The following is a 22424-nucleotide window of genomic DNA, read 5'->3' as shown; positions in this document are numbered from 1 at the left end:
TGTATCAGCTGTCTTGAGGGAATTCTGTTTGTTTTTCAGATCGAGCAGAGGACCCTCTTGGAGTTCACATGGGGCGAGGTTCAAGGCAGGGGGCTAGGGCTGCGTTCTGGCCCCGGGACACCCTATGCTTGGTCTGGCGCCTCTGATTCCGTCAGTTGAGATGCTTGGCTGGGTGCCAGAACTAAGTAGGAATGTTCAGGATCTGAGATTCTCAGAGAGAATCTGGTGGAGTGAAGCGCTTCTTGGCTTATGGTAGATGCGGATGAATTGGTTGTAGAGGGAAGATTTTAAGTCCCACTTGGATGCAGACCCACAGACGGACCCTCCATCTGTTCTGGGAAGTTCTGCCTCCCCACACTGGATGCAAGCTGGTGCTGCTGAGCTCTCCGTAGATGAGTAGAACCCTCCGTATTTTTTCGGAGGATGGAACTAAACATGTAAGACTGGGCAGCACGTGCTTTCTGGAGGTAATTTTCCATTAGGAGGAGAGGGTTGCTAGGCCACTCTGCATGCTTTCCTCGTGCTCGGCCACTCGCACGGCATTGCTGGCTGGGACCAAGGTCAGTGGCAGCTGGACGTGTATCCAGTTTTACCTATTTTGGGTATTTTTTTCTGTACAAAAGCAAATCTTTATCAAAATAAATGCCAAGTTCAGTGAACAAAGTAGAAAGGTGACTGATTTTTTGTCTTTTAGTCATTATTTAAAAGTTTTTTTTTTTTCTTTTTGGAGACAGGGTCTTATTTTGTCACCCAGGCTGGAGGGTAGTGACTTGATCTCTACTTCACTGCAGCCTCGACCTCCCAGGCTCAAGTGATCCTCCTGCCTCAGCCCCCCCAACGAGCTGGGACTACAGTCCCGTGCCACCACACCTAGTTTTTGTAGAGTTGGCATCTCGCCATGTTGGCCAGGCTGATCTCAAACTCCTGAGCTCAAGCAGTCCACCCGCCTTGGCCTCCCAGAGTGCTGGGATTATGGGCGTGAGCCACCATGCCCGGCCTACATTTTAGCATATAAGTAAAAATAACTTTGTTAATAACTTATTTAGTAAATAAGCAGAAATTTGAGTAAATAAAGTTACAGTAACTTTCCTTTATAGGTCTGTGCCTTCTTCCATCTGGCCTGCTATCTTTACGTGGTTTTTGCCATTTAAATATTTTTGTGTATTCCTTTTTCTCCATCAACTCATATTGATCCCTGCAAGTAAGATTTCAAGCTCCACATCCAAGTGACTTTAAATATCAATTATTTATTTTTTTCACTTAAACAGAGTATATTTTGTATATATTCTCTGTTCTCTATTCTGTGTATATTTTGTATATACTCTTTATATATATACAGACAGAAACAACACAAGAGAAATGAAAATGTGTGTCTACACAAAAACTGTACATAAATGTCCGTAGCAGCAAGCACACATATTGTATAATTCTGTTCCTATAAAATGACCAGATTGGGTGGCTCTGCAGACAGTAGAGCAGTGTTTCCCTAGGACTGGGAGTTAGGGGTGGTGGAGACTGTGAATGGGTATGAGGTTTCCTTTTGGGATCATGAAAATATTCTAAGATACTGTTGATGATTGCACCATTCTATTCAAATGTATATTTTTAGTGGATGGATTTTATGGTATGTAATTATATCTCAATAAAGATGTTAGAAAAATAGACTGCATAAGGCACTATGAACAAGGCTTCAGGTATTTTATAGTTCTGAGCATTCCATAAAGTGACATATATGTGTGTCAGAGATGCTCAAAATACTTCAGATGAAAACGCTGTGTTTAGGAGTTTTCCATACAGTGTGGAGTCCCTGCTTTCTCAGGCCTGTCCAGCGTGTCCTGTTTACTGTCTGGTAAGCTCCTGCCAGCCTCCGGGTCTCCTGGCCTCTCTGTGCTACGCTTTACCCCTCTCAGGGCTTCACCAATTGTTCTTCAGCCAGAGACTCCTTTCTGCCCAGCTTGCCAGCTGCCTTTGTGCAGTGGAGATTGATGAGAATGCCCCAAGGATGCACGTGATGGATGAGCCTTTTCCAGTATTTGGCTTTGGCTCCCAGTGGTTTGGAGCTTTGGCAAATCTTACAAGCTCTGTGAGCCTCTGTTTCCCCATCTCCTCATATTCAGAGGTGTTCGGTGGTCTCCCACCGCCGGCTCCCCGAGCTGCACAGGCACTCCTGCTCTGCACGGTTGGTTTTGGTGCTCATGGGACCATGAGTGATGTGCAGTGGCTTTTTAGAGGGGCAAACAGAGTCCAGAACCTCTTCCTCCTCCCACCCATGCTGTGAGAATATTTTGCTCTGCCCCTCCGCATGAAATGGTGGTGCTTGCTATTCAGGTCAAATGCATGCTGTTGAAAGTTAGAGTAAATTTTGCCCAGGATTGGCTGGGTGAGAAGGCTCACACATGTAATCCCAGTGCTTTGGGAGGCTGAGGCGGGAGGATTGCCTGAGGCCAGGAGTTCAAGGGCCAGTCTGGGCATGAGACCCCATCTCTTTTAAAAAAAAATTGGCTGGGCCGGATGCGGTGGCTCACGCCTGTAATCCCAACATTTTGGGAGGCCGAGGCGGGTGGATCACGAGGTCAAGAGATTGAGACCATCCTGGTCAACATGGTGAAACCCTGTCTCTACTACTAAAAAATACAAAAAATTAGCTGGGCATTGTGGCGCGTGCCTGTAATCCCAGCTACTCAAAAGGCTGAGGCGGGAGAATTGCCTGAACCCAGGAGGCGGAGTTTGCGGTGAGCCGAGATCACGCCATTGCACTCCAGCCTGGGTAACAAGAGCAAAACTCCGTCTTAAAAAAAAAAAAAAAAAATTGGCCAGGCATGGTGGTGTGCGCCTCTAGTCCCAGCTGCTCAGAAGGCTGATGTGGGAGGATTGCTTGAGATCGGGAGTTTGAGATTGCAGTGAGCTATGATGGAGTCACTGCTCTCTAGTTTGGGTCATACAGCGAGACCCTGTCTCTTAATAGAAAAAAAAATTTTTTGTCTGGGGTGTCCTTCAGAATTTCTTACTGGCTTAAGATAAGGATCTTTTTTTATTTTTTATTTTTTTTTATTTTTGAGACGGAGTTTCGCTCTTGTGACCCAGGCTGGAGTGCAATGGCGCGATCTCGGCTCACCGCAACCTCCGCCTCCTGGGTTCAGGCAATTCTCCTGCCTCAGCCTCCTGAGTAGCTGGGATGACAGGCACGCGCCACCATGCCCAGCTCATTTTTTGTATTTTTAGTAGAGACGGGGTTTCACCATGTTGACCGGGATGGTCTCGATCTCTTGACCTCGTGATCCACCCCCCTCGGCCTCCCAAAGTGCTGGGATTACAGGCGTGAGCCACCGTGCCTGGCCAACCTGGTTTATCTGAAAAGATCCTTATCACTGGCCGGGCGCGGTGGCTCACGCCTGTAATCCCAGCACTTTGGGAGGCCGAGGTGGGTGGATCACGAGGTCAAGAGATCGAGACCATCCCGGTCAACATGGTGAAACCCCGTCTCTACTAAAACTACAAAAAATTAGCTGGGCATGGTGGCGCGTGCCTGTAATCCCAGCTACTCAGGAGGCTGAGGCAGGAGAATTGCCTGAACCCAGGAGGCGGAGGTTGCGGTGAGCCGAGATCGCGCCATTGCACTCCAGCCTGGGTAACAAGAGCGAAACTCTGTCTCAAAAAAAAAAAAAAAAGAAGATGCTCAGAAGTGACTAAGAGAATTCCCTTTGTGAATTATAGATGTATGATACTTCATGATACTAAATGTATGAGATACATATATAAATATGCATATATATATATGTATGCATATATACGTGTATTTTTGGGGGTTGATGTTTTATGTTGGTATACATTTAAGTCATTTTAGAGATGACAGTCAAGTCAGCATTCTCCCAATCATAATGTTTTTAATTATTCAGACACTGGAGGATTTAAATTTTTGGTACTCAGATGTATATTTTTCTAGTGTCTGTTCCTCCCCTCTTTTGTTTATTTATTTATTTATTAAAGCAAAGTCTCGCTCTGTTGCCCAGGCTGGAGTATGGTGGTGTGGTCTCTGCTCACTGCAACCTCCGCCTCCTGGGTTGAAGCGATTCTCCTGCCTCAGCCTCCCAAGTAGCTGGGATTACAGGTGCTTGCCACCACGCCTGGCTAATTTGTATTTTTAGTAGAGACAGGGTTTCACCATGTTGGCCAGGCTGGTTTTGAACGACCTCGTGATCCATCTGCCTCGGCCTCCCAAAGTGCTGGGATTATAGGTGTGAGCCACCACGCCCGGCCTTTCCCTTCTTATTGATTGTACCAATCTATAAGCCGGGCGCGGTGGCTCACGCCTGTAATCCCAGCACTTTGGGAGGCTGAGGCGGGTGGATCACGAGGTCAGGAGATCGAGACCATCCTGGCCAACAAGGTGAAACCCCGTCTCTACTAAAAATACAAAAAATTAGCTGGGCATGGTGGCGCCTGCCTGTAATCCCAGCTACTCAGGAGGCTGAGGCAGGAGAATTGCCTGAACCCGGGAGGCGGAGGTTGCGGTGAGCCGGGATCGCGCCATTGCACTCCAGCCTGGGTAACAAGAGCAAAACTCCGTCTCAAAAAAAAAAAAAAAAAAAAAAAAAAGGAAAACGAATCTATATTATAGGGTTTATATATTTGAAAAGGTCTCTTTGAGATAGACTACACTAAAAATCAGTGTTTCCTTCTCCAACGCTGAAGAAAACAAAGTGATATATATCTTAAAAACCTAAAATTGCTAAAAAATCAAAATGTGTATATTAACATTAAAAACACAACGAAAGGAGTCTTTTTTTTTTTTTTTTTTTTTTTTTTTTTTTTGAGACGGAGTTTCGCTGTTGTTACCCAGGCTGGAGTGCAATGGCGCAATCTCGGCTCACCGCAACCTCTGCCTCCTGGGTTCAAGCAATTCTCCTGCCCCAGCCTCCTGAGTAGCTGGGATTACAGGCACGCACCACCATGCCCAGCTAATTTTTTGTATTTTTAGTAGAGACGGGGTTTCACCATGTTGACCAGGATGGTCTCGATCTCTCGACCTTGTGATCCACCCGCCTCGGCCTCCCAAAGTGCTGGGATTACAGGCTTGAGCCACCGCGCCCGGCCCGAAAGGAGTCTTGTTTTTGTGTAGGTGATATATGTGTAACTAGGTTTTTTGGTTCCATTTCTTCTATGTAGACAATACAAATTGAAAACAAGTTCTTATGTCTGTGTCCTAATTTTCTTCTCCCGTTCCCAATTCAGTCCAAATTTAAAAAATAAATTCTTTCAAAATCTGAGGGACGAAGGAAAAAATAAACTCTTTTCCAGGGAATTGTGTTCTTACGTCACAAATCATTTAAGGTGTATCATTTATAACACCGAAACCCAGTGTGCAAAGCCGTGTGTGAATAATGGTTCGCCAGATTCCTGCCCCGCAGGGTTATATTCTAAACTCGGATTTGTTTTATTACAGGCAGCAGTACCTGCAGAAGAGGAGGTGAAATGTGCAGGGTATTGGTTCCTGATGTACTGCAACACAGGATATGACTAATCACTAAATTCATTAACGTTGAACATGGGATTTGGTACCTTTACCACCTTGTTAGAGATTTGGAAAAAAAATCTATACAAATCAAGTGAATCTTGGCCAGGTGCTGTGGCTCGTGCCTGTAAATCCCAGTGCTTTGGGAGGCCAATGCGGACAGATCACTTGAGGCCAGGAGTCGAAGACCAGCCTGGCCAACATGGCGAAACCCGGACTCTACAAAAACAAAAACAAAAACAAAAGAAGAGCTGAGTGTGCTGGCAGGCGCCTGTAATCCCAGCTACTCAGGAGGCTGAGTCACGAGAATCGCTTGAACCTGGAAGGCGGAGGTTGCAGTGAGTCGGGATCGTGCCACTGCACTCCAGCCTGGGCGATAGAGTGAGACACTGTCTCAAAAAACGAAAACAAATCAAGTGCATCATTTGGATTGATAACTATTTTTTGCTGCATCTGGAAGGTGGTGGCATTTCAGCAGTTGTACTGTTGAGGAATATGAAATGAGTATATTTTAAATTATGAAGGCACATCCTATCAGGAATACTTTTTCCAAGGAAACTTGCAATGCTAATAAACTCCTGAACTTTTTTTTTTTGAGACAGAGTCTTGCTGTTTCACCCAGACTGGAATACAATGGTGTGATCTCAGCTCACTGCAAACTCCGCCTCCTGGGTTCAAGCAATTCTCCTTCACTAGCCTCCTGAGTAGTTGGGATTAGAGGTGCCTGCCACCATGCCTGGCTAATTTTTTGTATTTTTTTTAGCAGAAATGGGGTTTCCCCATGTCCACCAGGGTAGTCTTGAACACCTGACCTCAAGTGATCTGCCCACCTTGGCCTTCCAAGGTGCTGGGATTAGAGATGTGCACCTCTGTGCTCAGCCAGCTTCTGAACTTTTCATGGTGGGGTCAGTTTTATCTTTCACATGTTATGGCTCACACAGATGTTTGCTAAAACACCAGTAACTGACAGTGGAAAGTTCGGTGGTGGGTATTTTTGCTTCTAGGAGGGAAAAACATCAGAGCAACACACCACGGATCAGGACTCTGAAGAGGAATCTCTCTCAGGCATTTGTGGAGAGTTAAGAGCAGTACCTTTGTGAGCATGTGATTCTTTTGAGATGGAGTCTCACGCTGTTGCCCAGGCCAGAGTGCAGTGGCGTGATCTCGGCTCACTGCAATCTCTGTCTCCCGGGTTCAAGTGATTCTCCCACCTCAGCCTCCTAAGTAGCTGGAATTACAGGCATGCACCACCACCCTCGGCTAATTCTTTTTTTTTTTTTTTTTTTTTGTATTTTTAGTAGAGATGGGGTTTTGCCTTGTTGGACAGGTTGGTCTCGAACTAATGAACTCAAGTGGTCCACCCGCCTCACCCGCTGGACCACCTCAAGTGGTCCAGCCACTGTGCCTGGTCGGGATTCCTGTCTTCTAATACCACCTGCCTTACAGGGTTCTTGTCTAGGTTCAAAGAGAGAATGTGAAAAGGTATTGTAGGGGGTCAGGTGACCTACAAGTTAGCTGTACTGTCCCTTTGTTTTTACCAAGAGTGTTTGCCAGTGATAAAGCCTTACTAGAATGAGCTCTTCTAAATTGTTTTATCTCATCCTCACTAGAACTTCACTACATGCAGGAAATCATGTTGCAAAACTGTCTCCTTTAAAGAAAAGGTCACCCAAGGAAACCTCCTTCTACAATTTAAGAAATAAAATTCCGCCAGGCGCGGTGGCTCAAGCATGTAATCCCAGCACTTTGGGAGGCCGAGGCGGGTGGATCACGAGGTCGAGAGATCGAGACCATCCTGGTCAACACGGTGAAACCCCGTCTCTACTAAAAGTGCAAAAAATTAGCTGGGCATGGTGGTGCGTGCCTGTAATCCCAGCTACTCAGGAGGCTGAGGCAGGAGAATTGCCTGAGCCCAGGAGGCGGAGGTTGCGGTGAGCCGAGATCGCGCCATTGCACTCCAGCCTGAGTAACAAGGGCGAAACTCCGTCTCAAAAAAAAAAAAAAAAAAAAAAAGAAATAAAATTCCAGTGATATTGATTTGGATGCTCCAAACATGTCCATAATGGAAGAGCTTCTCCGGGCTTTGGTTTGGGCCCCACAGACCAAAGCTTTGACACATACCACAAGCCCTGCAAGCCTGTTTTCCTATCTGTTGTTTGGGACTGCCATCCTTTGTAGGCTGTCATGGAGATTAACTGATTCACTATAGGCACTGTCCTGTCATGTAATAGGTTATGTCAATATTACATCTTTTTCTCTTCAAGTTTCAAACATAGATTAGGCAAAATTTTAATGGCTATTTCACAAAATCACCTTGATTCTTATGATATCAAGTGTTGTTTTTCCAGGTTTTCTGTTAAAGTGCTACTTAAAAAAAAAATTTTTTTTTTTTCTGAAAATCCTTTAGAAATTCCAGTGTTAGTATGTATGCATCATTTAGCTAAGAATGAAGATCTAAGGATCACTAAACACTTTAAGCTGATTCTATTACAGATCAAGGAGAATTGTATTTGTCTAGCTGTCTTAGCTTGGGACTTTCTACTTGTTACTTTTTTTTTCTTTTTTCTTTTTTTTAAAGAGGTGGGGTTTCACCATGTTGGCCAGGCTGGTCTTGAACTCCTGACCTCAGGTGATCCACCCACCTTGGCCTCCCAAAGTGCTAGGATTACAGGCGTGAGCCACCGCGCCCGGCCTTCTACTTGTTACTTTCTAAAATAATTGCAGCTGCTACACTGCTACTTCAAATGCCATAAAATTTATTTACTGTATTTAAAATACGTTAAAAGGCATCACACATTTTTCATTAAAAATACTTTTAAAACTTAGGAAGGATAAAATTAGAAAATGTAAATACTGTCTGTATTAATAAAATACAGAAATGTTTTAAAGGCCTTTTTTACTATTAACTACTAGTAGTTCTGAGAATGCCCTGGAGCTCAAAGAGATAATCTGTGTTATAAAATAAATGGGAAAGTTGACATTTTTGTGACTACTCTAATCCTTACTATATAGGCTTCAATAATTCATGTGCCCATAATACTTCCTAAGATGTGATTTTGGGCATCTTAAGATGGTGATTTCGGGCAGCTAAATCAGCAATAAAGGAACACAGAACATCTTTTGCTTAGGTAGGTAGTTGTAAGAGTTGACAGATTGATGCAACTTTTAATACTTTAGTTCAGCTAAAGGCACCCAGTGCCAATCACCTGAAGACTTCACCCAGGAGTTGACCTATTTATCATACTAAATAGGGAGTGGCGTCTTGAAGGCTCATTCACATTCTGGGCTTGGCAGGCAGTGCGATTAGGTCAGACTTGAAGTTATCAACACCCTGGCTTTGGACTCAAGAGGACTGCCTCCTGTCATCCGTCTTTTCCATACCACAGTATTGAAAGTTGTTTTCCTCTTTGAGGACCTTAAACATCTCATTAATTAAAGTAATGCTTCTTCCCTCTCCCCATATGTATTTAGGGAAGTTGCTGAGCAGTGATTGAAGTAGTAAAGATTATCTAGTGGTGCAGCACTCATATTTTTACTGATCCCTTCCTGTTTTTATTTGTAAACATTTTTTAATGTGAGTACATTTGAAAGCCCAAGCTTTAGTTTCCTACAGGATGTGAAAAAGACAGAGCAAGCAGCACGGGAGATTGGAATGTATTCATGTACGTCTGTCTCTTCTTGGCTTCATGCTTCCTCTTTGTTTCTGTGCTTTGCTAATGATACTAATGAATGGTGCTTTCAAAAACTTTCCAGAATACTAAAGCGTTTTATAACAAGATTGCAGAGAAATAACTAAGAAGATTTTTGACAGATCTTCGTGTGTTAATAGTGGGAATTTGAGTCTGAGGCAGAAGAGTTTTGGCCCTGGAGTGTTTCTTTGCTGTTGAGAAGGGAAGCTGCTTTCTTTATAGATTCCAGGGAATGGTATTTTCAGCTCAGTCTCTGCTTTTGGTGTTAGAAAGCTTTTTAGGTCAGTGCTCAATGATCGAAAGCTCTTGCATAAGAGGTGCTTTTATCAGGGCATTATTTATCTGCCTATCAGTTTGGGGAGTTGTTGAGAAGGTACCCTTTTAACAACGGTGAAACCTGTCACTTTTTTTTTCAGTCTTAACTTACTGTGAAGGAGTTTCACAGAGCAAGGAAGAGATACAGGAGACAGTGGTGTCAGAAAATGCTAGTATTACCATTATTATTATTATTTTATTTATTTTTTGAGACGGAATCTCGCTCTGTCACCCAGGCTGGAGTGCAGTTGTGCAATCTCGGCTAATTGCAACCTCCGCCTCCTGGGTTCAAGCAATTCTCCTGCCTCAACCTCCCGAGTAGCTGGGATTACAGGCACACGCCACCATACCCAGCTAATTTTTTGTATTTTTAGTAGAGACGGGGTTTCACCATGTTGACCAGGATGGCCTCGATCTCTTAACCTCGTGATCCACCTGCCTCGGCTTCCCAAAGTGCTGGGATTATAGACGTGAGCCACCACGCCTGGCCCCATGCCTAGCTAATGTTTATGTTTTTAGTAGAGATAGGATTTCAGCATGTTGGCCAGGCTGGTCTCAAACTCCTAACCTCAGGTGATCTACCTGCATCAGCCTCCCAAAATGCTGGGATTATAGGCGTGAGCCACTGCACCTGGCCAGTATTGCTGTTATTATCAAGAATAATGGTAAGCACTTATGGTACGTGTTGTATCAGGCCCTCCATGCTGGACTCTCAGTGCTTTTTTTTTTTTTTTTTTTTTTTTTTTTTTAAATTTTTAAAAATTGAGACAGGTTTCACCATGTTGGTCAGGCTAGTCTCGAACTCCTGACTTCGTGATCTGCCCGCCTCAGCCTCCCAACGTGCTGGGATTACAGGTGTGAGCCACTGTGCCTGGTCTGGACTCAGTGCATGTGTGTATGTTAGTCTCATGGAATTGTAATATTGGTGTAATCCTAAGTTTACAGATGAGGAAGCTTGTGTTAGAGAGGATAAGAAGCTTTTGGGAGGTTGTGTAACTGAGGGTCTTGCTGTGTCACCCAGAGTGGAGTGCAGTGGTGTGATCACGGCTCACTGCAGCCTCAACCTGCTGGGCTCAAGCGATCTTCCTGCCTCAGCCTACTGAGTAGCTGGGAGTACAGGTATGTGCCACCCATGCCTAGCTAATTTATTTTTATTTTTGTAGAGATGGAGTCTCACTGTATTGCCCAGGCTGGTCTTAAACTTCTGGGCTCAAGTGATCTTCCTGCCTCAGCTTCACAAGTAGCTGGGACTACAGGCACGTGCCACCACACTTGGCTAACTTATTTTTTTTGTTGTTGAGACGAAGTCTTACTTTTCTGTAGAAGCTGATCTTGAACTCCTGGGCTCAAGTGATCCTCCCACTTTGGCTGCCCAAAGTGCTGGGATTGGAAGTACTAGCCACTGTACACAGCCAGCTTGGCTGCCTTTGGTGGACTGTAACTTCGGAGCCTGCACAGTGAATATACCCTGATGAACTGATGTGCATTTTAGGGTGCTGCAGTTCCGTAAGATACAGTAAGTGATCTGGTGGGAGAAGAACAGGGTGTTTTCCTGACTTGGCTTTGCTTGAATGGTTTCTGGGTTCAGGGAAGAAGTACACCTTTGGACTCACCTTCAGGTTGGTGAGGGTAAAAAAGGCGCGTGGCTAGCTGTCAAAGACCTTGCTTCTCTGGTGTGGCCCATGGGTCAGCTGCACTGGCATCTCTTGGGAACTTGCTAGAAACATATAATCTCAGAGGCCCCATTCTAGACCCTCTGTATAAGAATCTATGTTGAGGCCGGGCGTGGTGGCTTACACCTGTAATCCCAGTACTTTGGGAGGCTGAGGCGGGTGGATCACTTGTCAGGAGTTTGAGACCAGCCTGGCCAACATGGCAAAACCCTGTATCTACTAAAAATACAAAAATTATCTGGGTGTGGTGGGATGCGCCTGTAGTTCCAGCTACTCAGGAGGCTGAGGCAGTAGAATTGCTGGAACTCAAGAGGCGGAGGTTGCAGTGAGCCGAGATCACGCCACTGCACTGCAACCTGGGTGCCAGAGCAAGACTCTGTCTCAAAAATGATAGTAACAACAACAACAACAACAAAGAATCTGTACTGAAACCACATCCCAGTTGGTGCCAGAGCAGCTGCTCTCAACCTTGGCAGCAGGAGTTTTAGAATGCTGATGCCTAAGCTCCATACACACCAAGGGGATGAGGTCTCTGGGTCAGGGTTAGAGATTGGTGTTTCTGTAAAACTCTTCGGGAAGCTCTTCAGGAGGTTGTGGATTGAGGGTGGAGAACTCTTGGCCCAGGCCAACCTCCAGACCCCTTGGAATTACTGCATTATATGATTTGCAATCCCCCTCGCCTTTGGACTGTGCATGGACATTTCCAAAACACAAGTTGAGAGGATCAGCCAGCGTGCCCGAGGGCTGGTGACTTGTGTGACAGTGGATCAGCCTGTGTTTTTTTTCTTCTTCTCCTCATCCTTCTTTTTCCTTCTTCCTCCCTCCTCCCTCCTCCCTCCTCCCTCCTCCTCTTCTTCCTTCTCCTCCTCCTCCTCCTTCATCTTCATCTTCATGGGACAGGGTCATGGGCTTGCTCTGTTCCCCAGGCTGGAGTACAGTGGTGCCATCAATGGCTCACTACAGCCTGGGCTTAAGTGATCCTCCTGCCTTAGCCTCCCTAGTAGCTGGGACTACACGTGCATGCTGCCATGCCCAGCTCATTAAACATTTTTTTTTTCTTTTCGTAGAGATGGGGTCTTGCTATATCGCAGGCTGATCTTGAATTTTTGGCCTCAAGTGATCCCCTTGCCTCAGCCTCCCATAGTGTTGTGGTTACAGGTGTGAGCTACCGTACCCAGTCTGTATATTTTCTCTCTGTGTGTGTGTGTGTGTGTGTGTGTGAGACAGAGTCTCGCTCTGTTGTCCAGAATGGATATATTTTATTTTTGACTTTTGAAGTCATTCAGTTCCCCTGCCTGTTAATTTTGTTGAGTTTTATTTGCAGAAACAGCAGGCAACATGTGTGTGAGGTCATCTTTAGGCTTTAGCTGTTGACTCTAGGTGATGTGTCGTCCGAGTTTAATAGTCACTTCTACTAAACAGAAATGGGTTAAGGAAGGGTAGTGAGAGACAGCACAGGGGAGTCGTAATGAGATGGGGAAGGAAGGCAGGCCAGCTTGAGTAAAATACGTGAGTTATGCTCTGAGCCAGGTTATGTTCTCTGGGTGTTTGTATATATAGAAACAGGTCCACCATGGTACTTGCTTTTGGGTAAAGCAGAGATGAGGGCTTCTGAGTAGCAGACAGAATACTTCTCTTGCAGGAGTTGCTTTTCAAGCTTATTTGTGGATACACATCCGTTTTTGTTGGATGGAGCAGTGGTCTTAGAGAAGACTGCTGGTGCACTTTCACAAAGTCGGTAGGGGATTCCTTTTCTACATGTTTATACTTTACTTTGGCCAGGTGCGGTGGCTCACCCCTGTAATCCCAGCAGTTGGGGAGATTGAGGCGGGAGGATGGCTTGAGGCCAAGAGTGGCGACCAGCCTGGGCAGCATAGTGAGACCCTGTCTCTACAAACAGTAAAAATAAATTAGCCAGGCGGGGTGGCAGGCACCTGCAGTCTCAGCTACTCGGGAGGCAGAGGTGGGAGAATCGCTTGAGCCCAAGGGTTCAAGGGTGCAGTCAGTTACGGTGTGCCCCTACACTCCCGCGTGGGTGACAGAGCAAGACCATGTCAGTCAATTACTCAGCTCCTTGGAATAGTCCCACTGAATAGTCCCCTCATGACACCAGATTGCCAGTGGCCTGTCTGTTGTTGTCAAATATAAGCTTCTAATTATGCTGCCTCATGAACCTGACCATGGGCCTGACAGTTTGTATGTCCATGGATTGATTTTATTTTATTTTTTTTGAGATGGAATCTCACCCTGTTACCCAGGTGGAGTGCAGTGGCACAATCTTAGCTCACTACAACCTCCACCTTCCAGGTTCAAGTGAGTCTCCTGCCTCAGCCTCCTGACTGGCTGGGATTTCAGGAGTGGACCACCACACCCGGCCAATATATATATATATATAAATGGAGTCTCGCTCACCAGGCTGGAGTGCAATGGCGTGACCTCAGCTCCCTGCAACCTCTGCCTTCCAGGTTCAAGCGATTCTCCTGCCTCAGCCTCCTGAGTAGCTGGGATTACAGGTGTGTGCCACCACACCCACCTAATTATTGTATTTTTAGTAGAGACGGGGTTTCACCATGTTGGCCAGAATGGTCTCCATCTCCTGACCTAATGATCTGCCTGCCTCGGTCTCCAAAGTGTTGGGATTACAGGCATGAGGCACCATACCTAGCCCACATCTGGCTAATTTTTTATATTTTTGGTAGAGACAGGGTTTTACGATGTTGGCCAGCCTGGTGTTGAACTCCTGACCTCAAGTGGTCCACCCCCTGTGGCCTCCCAAAGTGCTGGGGTTCTAGGCATGAGCCATCGTGCCCAGCCCATGGATTGATTTTGTTATCCTCAGTGTAGCATAGTTTTATTTTTCTAGTCAGCATGGCTCTGTGTAGTCTGTTGTTTGTTTATTTTTGTTTTTGTTTTTTTGAGGTGGAGTTTTACTCTTGTGGCCCTGGCTGGAATGCAATGGTGTGATCTCGGCTCACTGCAACCTCAGCCTCCTGATTTCAAGCAATTCTCCTGCCTCAGCCTCCCAGGTAGCTGGGACTACAGGCGTGCACCACCATGCATCACTAAATTTTGTATTTTTAGTAGAGACGGTGTTTTGCCATGTTGGCTAGGCTGATCTCCACCTCCTGACCTCAGGTGATTTGCCTGCTGTGGCTTCACAAAGCGCTGGGGTTACAAGCGTGAGCCAGTACATCTGGCCAGGAAATAATTTATTCAAGGATACTTTCAGGGCTGCAAAGTGCAGTTCTTTGAAATACTATTTTAAAATATTTTCTTCAAATCTACTCCAGCTATAGGAACTGACTGGTACTGAAATTTAGAGACCTGATAGAAATGACTCTGAAGACATAATGTATCTGATAGTAATGCCCATATAAGAATTTTTAAAATAATATTCAGGCCGGGCGCGGTGGCTCAAGCCTGTAATCCCAGCACTTTGGGAGGCCGAGGTGGGTGGATCACGAGGTCAAGAGATCGAGACCATCCTGGTCAACATGGTGAAACCCCGTCTCTACTAAAGATACAGAAAAAATTAGCTGGGCATGGTGGCACGTGCCTGTAATCCCAGCTACTCAGGAGGCTGAGGCAGGAGAATTGCTTGAACCCAGGTGGTGGAGGTTGCAGTGAGCCGAGATCACGCCATTGCACTCCAGCCTGGGTAACAAGAGCGAAACTCCCTCTCAAAAAAAAAAAAAAAAAAAAAAAAAAAAAAAAAAAAATCCAGCAGTTTCAAATAGTGCTTAACCCCAAGTTGATAGTAAAAATGATTTTTGAACACTAGTTTATATTTAGGTGTTGTTGCATAACCGACCCAAAACTTAATGGCTTAAATAAACAACTATTTAATTATATCTCATGATGTTGTGGGTCAGGAATTTGGGCAGGGCTCAGCTGGGTTATTCTCCGCTCTACTTGGGGTTACTTGCATGTATTTCTGTGGCAGATGGTAACCTGGCCTGGGAAGTCCTAGATGGCTTTATTCATAAATCTGGTGTTTGGTGGTGGTAACGAATTAGAATGTTGGGCCTGGCTGAGACTGTGTTTTGGTTTTTTCAGGTTCATGATTTTTTGTGCAAATTGAATTATCACATGATGAGTTGACATTAGCTTTTCCAGGGATGGAAACTTAACAGATGAGGTACAGACAGTTTAGAACCCATGTATGTTGCTTTCACAGCTGGAGTTTTAAAAGACCTTAACTTGAAGTATTAAGATCCTCAAAGCAGTGTCTCTATATGTGACCAGTGCATAGTTCATCCCACCTGTGTGAGTATTAGAGTTGACCTTTTTTTTTTTTTTTTTGAGATAGGGTCTTGTTCTGTTGTCCAGGCTGGAGTACAGTGGTGCAATCGTAGCTCACTATAGCCTCAAAATGCTGGGCTCAAGTGATTCTCCCACCTCTCAGCCTCCAGAGTATCAGGGAGTATAGATGTACGCCACCATGCCCGGCTAATTTTTAGATTTTTATGGACTCAGAGTCGTACTATGTTGCTTGGGCTGGTCTCAAATTCCTGGGCTTAAGTGAGCCTCCTCCCTTGGCCTCTGAAAGTGCTGGGATTATAGGCATGAGCCACTGTGCTCGGTCTGAAATATTTTTTTTACTACTATTGAACTAGAATCGAGCATCACCTTCTGGACCTGCCGTGATTTTTATCTTGCCAAAGCCGCAGATCAATCCCACAGCCTGTGTCCTTCATTGTATACAGCCCTCAGCTGGGACTTGTTGACTGGAGCACCTGCATGTGGTGTCCCCAGCATAGAGGACACAGGATGGCTGGACTTGTACTGTGGCTCGGGAGCTCCTAGACAATGTCCCAAGAGCCAGGAAGAAGCCGCTGCTACTCTCTCAAGAGCTAGACCTGGAAGACAGCACAGTTTCATTATCCCTGTACTCTGTTTGCCAAGTTGATCATAAGCCTCCCTAGATTCAGGGGCAGGGGACGCAGATTCCACTTGTCAGTGTGAGGAGTGTCCAAGGCCTTGTGGTCATCTTTATTGCCATAGGGGTGGGTGTGTGTGTGTATGTGTGTGCATGTGTGTGTGGGTGTGCATATGCATGTGTATCACATATAACATCAAACATTTTTATTGTTGTGTGTCATGTTTCAGTCATCTTTTTCTTGATCTCAGCAAGGGCAATAAATAAGTCCTGAACTTTTGAAGCCGACAAACTTAAAGAAGTAGTTTATGTTCATATTTCATGAGCCCAAAGACCTGACAGCTTTCCCAGGCTATGTGGTAGAAAGAGATAATGATAATAACATCTTAGGTTTATGTGGCATCTTCTAAGAGGTTCAAAGTGGTGGTGCCACTCATGATTTCTTTATGGGAATATACTGTGAAGTCCATAAGCCATAGTGTCCCCAAGTTCATACACAGGTGGAATGCAGTGATTTCGTCATTCTACTAATGAACAGCATCCAGAAGGCAGCTCTGGTAGTGATCTGTTGACTGATAGAACGTCTGTGAATCTGCCTTTCTTAGATAAGACTTTGGAAAATGATAGAAATTAACTTTCATGTGCCTGGGAATAAATAACATATTATTTATCAAAGAAATGTCGTGTTTAAAGAAGAGTTAAGTTATTTTTCTGAAGTGGAATTTTTTGGGGGAGATGTTTAGGGGTATTGCATTGCAGGGATGTCTGTAATGGAATAAAAAGTCTACATGCTCAGTAGAGACAGAAACATACAGTAGAAAGGGTGTAGGTGGTTATGTGGCCATCCCTGTACTGAGTATATGGCCAGGACTGAGGGTGACATTGGAAGTAGAAACCCTTGTCTCCTATGTGATATCTGTTCATGAGTCCTCCCTCCTCCTGCTGATAGTGGGAGCACCTCTTTGTACTTATGGGAGATTAAATGGAGTTTTCAAGGATAATTCAACCATGTGTTGAGTTTGGTTACCACTGCTGTTTAGAGCTTATCCTTTGAATAAGATGCAAGTCCACTGTAAATGTGATATTACTTAAGTTCATTCAGTTTTGCTTAAAGTGAGATACTTTACATCTAATTGATGGTATCAGGCTTTGGGAATAAATAGTTTTTCAGCCACCATTTGTTACACATTATCTCCTGGTTCATGAATATTGCAGACTTTTTTCTTTTCTTTTTTTTTTTAAATTGTACTTTAGATTCTGGGGTACATGTGCAGATCATGCAAGATTGTTGCATAGGTACATACATGGCAAGGTGGCTTGTTGCCACCATCCCCACATCACCTATACCTGACATTTATCTCCACATTATCGCTCCCCCACCCTCCCTCCAACTGTCCCTCCCATAGTCCCCCACAACAGACCCCAGTGTGTGATGCTCCCCTCTCTGTGTCCACGTGTTCTCGTTGCTCAACACCCCCTATGAGTGAGAACATGCGGTGTTTGATTTTCTATTCTTGTGTCAGTTTGCTGCGAATGATGGTTTTCAGGTTCATCCATGTGAATATTGCAGTCTTACGTGAAGTGATCTACCCTTCACAGTTTCCCAGAGTAAAAAAATTTTTTTTTTTTTTTTTTTTTTTTTTTTTTGAGACAGAGTTTCGCTTACTGCCCAGGCTGGAGTGCAATGGCATGATCTGGGCTGACTGCAACCTCTGCCTTCCAGGTTCAAGTGATTCTCCTGCCTTGGCCTCCAAGTAGCTGGGATTCCAGGTGCTCACCACCACGCCCAGCTAATTTTTGTATTGGTGCCCGGCCTCCCCAGTGTAAACTTCCTAAGGACGACTTTTATCATATCCCTGACTAGAACAGAGAGCTCCATGGTTTCTGTATGGTTTTCCAAGTAAAATTCATATTTATCTGCCTGAAAACTGACCCCAGCCTGCCCCTTTCCCTTTATCTCCTTCTGCGACCCCTTCCTTCCTTCCTTCTCCCTGATCATAGCAGAACTGACTCTCACTACTGCCCTGGAGTCCTCTGCGCTCCAGCAACCTCATGTTCCTGTGTTGTCCCTGGCCTGGGATACTCTGTCCCTCCTTTGCCCTCTCCCCTTGACACTCCCATTCTTTCATCTGCACTTCTGCCAGAACTGTGCTTTTTGCTCAGAAAGCTCTTTATGGCCCCCAGGACGACCCCCCAGCTCCCCAAGAGGGTTGTGCCCCACCTGGGCTTTTCAGTGCCACATGGAGTGCCATTGTTGGAGCCCGTGCCTGCCGTCCCTGCTGCTGCCTCAGGCACCGCCTAGATGGTGCCTTCCCGGACTCTCCACCCACAACCCAGGGAGATACAAAAGTAGATTATGTCGAGTTCAAGGTATATAAAGAATCACTATGCAAACATGTGCTTTTTGAAAGGAAGTTACCCTGATAATTTTGACCATGTTATTACATGTTTTATTAGTTGTAAATCATTAAAAATGGATGAACATTTAAGAGAGACAGAGCTGATACCATCAAGGAGGATGTCTTTATTCCTTGGGAAGGGTGTCCACCCAGCAGCCTGGAGGCATGAGCAGTGCCTGGAGTCCTCCGCTTCCTGCTGCTGGATTTACTGCTGCACAGGTCACTGTGGAGCTTCTGGGTGCAGGCGCAGCCGCAGGGGGCGGTGATTTGTTTCTCGAAGACAGAACAGGGGTACATGCATCCTTGTGGAAAAACGGTGTACTCGAGAACTGCAGGGCAGCCACAACGAATGGTTATTAAGAAATACTTCTCTGGCTTCGTCGTGCTGTTTTTCTTCTCTTTTAATTAAACGTTAGTGAATATTGAGGTATATTTTAGCATTTGCTGTGCTCTGCCATGTAGAGCTTGTGGTGTGCTGATAATGGAAGAACGGGTGCTGCTATAGTAAAAAAAAACCGGGAGCTGGTGCTAGGCGCGATGCCTGCACCTGCAGTCCAGTGCCTTGGGAGGCTGAGGCAGGCGCATCGCTTGAGGCCAGGAGTGTGAGACCTGCCTGGGCAACACAGTGAGATCTTGTACCTTTCTTTCTACAGGGAAGACCCTGTAGACTTCATTCTGTCTCCACAGATCTTCTCTCCAGCAGCGCTGGGTGAGCCAGAGAGCCCCACAAAGAGCACGTGCGTGCATGTCCCAGGTGAGCTAGTGGTGCACAGGTCCGAAGTGAGCATGTGGGCTCATGTCACGAGGCGAGCACATGATGTGTCCTGGGAGGTGGCCGAGGGAGGCTCAGGAGAGGTTGGAGTGGAGTTGAAAAAGTAGGAAGCAACCAGGTGTGGTGGCTCACACCTGTAAACCTAGCATTTTGGGAGGCCGAGGCAGGTGGATTGCCTGAGCTCAGGAGTTTGAGACCAGCCTGGGCAAAACTGAAACCCCATCTCTACTAAAATGCAAAAAATTAGCTGGTTGTGGAGGTGTGCGCCTGTAATCTCAGCTATTGGGAGGCTGAGACAGGAGAATCCTTTGAACCCGGGTGGCAGTAGTTGCAGTGAGCTGAGATTGCACCATTGCACTCCAGCCTGGGTGACAGAACGAGACTCCGTCTCAACAAAAGAAGAAGAAAAAAAAGGCCAGGCATGGTGGTTCACACCTGTAATTCTAGCACTTTGGGAGGCCAAGGTGGGTAGATTGCCTGAGCCCAGGAGTTCGAGACCAGCCTGGGGAACATGGTGAAACCCCATCTCTACTAAAAATACAACAAATTAGCTGGGCGTGGCGGCGTGTCTATAATCCCATCTACTCAGGAAGCTGAGACAGGAGAATCGCTTGAACCCAGGAGGACAAGGTTGCAGGGAGCCAAGATGGTGCCACTGCATTCCAGCCTGGGCAGCAGAGTGAGACTCTGTCTCAAAAAAAGAGTAGGAAGCAGAGAGGGAAGTGTGTGTGTAACAAGGCATTCAGTTTGTAGGCCCTTGGATCAGGGATGCTGGTAGCCACCATATTGGCTCCCTGGGAAGGGTCCCAGACAGTTATCTGATTTAAAAAAACAAGACAAAACAATAACTGAGGCAGGGTCTGGCTCTGTCTCCCTGGCCAGGGTGCAGTGGTGCAATCACAGCTCAGTGTAGCCTCAACCCCCTGGACTCCAGTGGTCATTCCACCTTCACCACTCAAAGTGCTGAGACTATACTCGCTAATTAAAAAAATTTTTTTTTTGTAGAGATGGGGTCTTGAATCCCTGGCTTCAGCTGATTGTCGAGACTGGGCATCCCAAGGCACTGGGACTCCAGGCCCTTGCCACCGCGCCTGGCTCTGATGGGTTGCAGCTGTGGGGGCCTGGCTCTTCACTCGAGGGCTGAAGCCACCCTTTGGAGGAGCTCAGGAGCTCGTCCTCTTAACCCAGGGCTCAGTGTTGGCTTTGAGGCTGGCTTCTTTGGGAGGAGGGCCTGGCCTGGTCCCGGGCCCGAAGGTGATGCTGCCCACAGTGATGCTAGGGAGCTTTGGAGTCTTGGTTTTGCGGCTGCCAGCAGCACGGTGGAGCATTGAGAGGGACGCAGGTGGTGAGACGCAGGCCGGAGACTTCTGCCTGGGACTGTCTGGGCCATCTGTGTTGGCTGCTGGCTTCCTATGCAGCTGCTGCTCGTTGGTGACCTGAGCGTCAGTGCCTCTCACTTAGGGCAGTGTAGAATGTTACATAGTGATAGTTTCTGTCTAGCCAGGTTTAGGAATGCTCTAATTGGAAATAGTGATTTCCTATTCCCTAACTGAATAGAGGAGTAGGCAGTTGAGAATACAGTTGGGCTGCAATTCTCTTTTCGTCCAGGTGAGTTGCTTTGTACTTTCTGATGCTCTCAAACGATCAGTCAGTGTGTGTGTCTGTGTATGTGTGCGCCTGCGCGCATGTCATGCTCGTGTAACCCCATGCGTGCGTGTAGGAGGCTGGGATGGAAGGGATGGCCGTGACTGACTGTTGCAGTTTTCAGGGAAGGCTTGGGAGTCATTTTTGGATCACAGGCCATTTTTTGGTTTCTTTCAAGCCCTAAGTGATTCTTTTATGTAACTTCTCAGATTAAATAAATGCAGTCAGTTTTTGTATGACTTAGTAAATCTTTTTTTTTTTTTTTTGAGACGGAGTTTCGCTCTTGTTACCCAGGCTGGAGTGCAATGGCGTGATCTCGGCTCACCGCAACCTCCGTCTCCTGGGTTCAGGCAATTCTCCTGCCTCAGCCTCCTGAGTAGCTGGGATTACAGGCACCCGCCACCATGCCCAGCTAATTTTTTGTATTTTTAGTAGAGACGGGGTTTCCCCATGTTGACCAGGATGGTCTCGATCTCTCGACCTCGTGATCCACCCGCCTTGGCCTCCCAAAGTGCTGGGATTACAGGCTTGAGCCACCGCGCCTGGCATCTTTTCTTTTTTTTAAGACGAGGTTTCACCATGTTGGTCAGGCTGGTCTTGAACTCCCGACCTCAGGTGATTCTCCCGACTTGGCCTCCAAAGTGCTTGGATTACAGGCCTGAGCCACCATGCCCAGCCGACTTAGTAAATCTTAGGAAAAAAACTACTTACAATAGGATACATTTGCTGGAATATTTACACAAATCTTACGATAAAACTTTAAACAAAATTTTGTTAACTCAGCATTGCATGAACGCTGGTTTTTCAGCAGTTCTGGCCCTGACAGAAGCATCCCAAGGGTGGGAGGATTTCAGTCGGGGCTCGCCAACCTTGCTTGCCATGGGGAGGGCAGAGCTGCTGAGTTTCCACTCTCTGTCACTTTCAGTTAATCTGTCGGGGCTGCTCAGCGCTATTCCCAGTGAAATAATTTCAGTGTATTTCTTCCGCTTGTTTCTGCGTCAGCTTCATTACTGTGCATGCCTCCCTGGGGATCAGACTGATTGGTAAATTAGTGCCAGCAGAGGAAGTAGAAGACAATATGTGAGTGTGTTTTGTTTAAACGAATACACTCTGCTATTTATTTTATTGGATTTCGTCCTTTGAGAACACCACATGTAATCCCATTACAGTCTGGAAACTGCTTGCTTACCACGCCGCCATCTTCGAAAGCACATAAGTCTTTAATAAATGGGGTAATTTCCAGATTCATCAATAATTAACCCAGAATATGACAAGTTTTATCCCAACTCAAAGCTTTCCCGTGATTCAGACAGTCTGCTCCTGCCAGTGAATTGTCTGTATAGTTCCTGCTTCAGCACCCCGGAGCTCAGGATTCTGCCATGGGGACACTGGCTTGAGCAAGGATATGGATGTTTTCTTGAAAAATGTTAAGCATTAATTGTTTATAATAAAATACATTCATACTGATTGTAGGAAAAGTGGGAAGTACAGATGATTTTAAAGAAGATAGTGAGTCACCCATATTCTTGCCACCCAGAATA

General features: G+C 46.0%; 1 protein-coding gene across 25 annotated transcripts in view; it reads left to right on the top strand.

Moving 5' to 3' along the window:
- The window catches only part of PARD3 (par-3 family cell polarity regulator), an 838158-nt gene that overhangs the window by 7782 nt on the left and 807952 nt on the right, over nt 1–22424 (top strand). The window contains exon 1 of one of the 25 annotated variants that reach the window (XM_074405257.1): nt 17712–19221. The exons of the other annotated variants lie outside the window; for them this stretch is intronic. Within the exon in view, the coding sequence (XP_074261358.1) occupies nt 19213–19221 (9 nt within the window). The 5' untranslated portion in view covers nt 17712–19212. Of the gene's footprint in view, nt 1–17711; nt 19222–22424 lie in introns of those variants that run through there. 25 annotated transcript variants of the gene reach the window in all.

The sequence above is a fragment of the Saimiri boliviensis genome, chromosome 8 (assembly GCF_048565385.1).
Source record: "Saimiri boliviensis isolate mSaiBol1 chromosome 8, mSaiBol1.pri, whole genome shotgun sequence".
Lineage (NCBI taxonomy): Eukaryota > Metazoa > Chordata > Mammalia > Primates > Cebidae > Saimiri > Saimiri boliviensis.
Note: the sequence above shows the minus strand (reverse complement) of the source record. Positions and strands in the feature narration are given on the sequence as shown.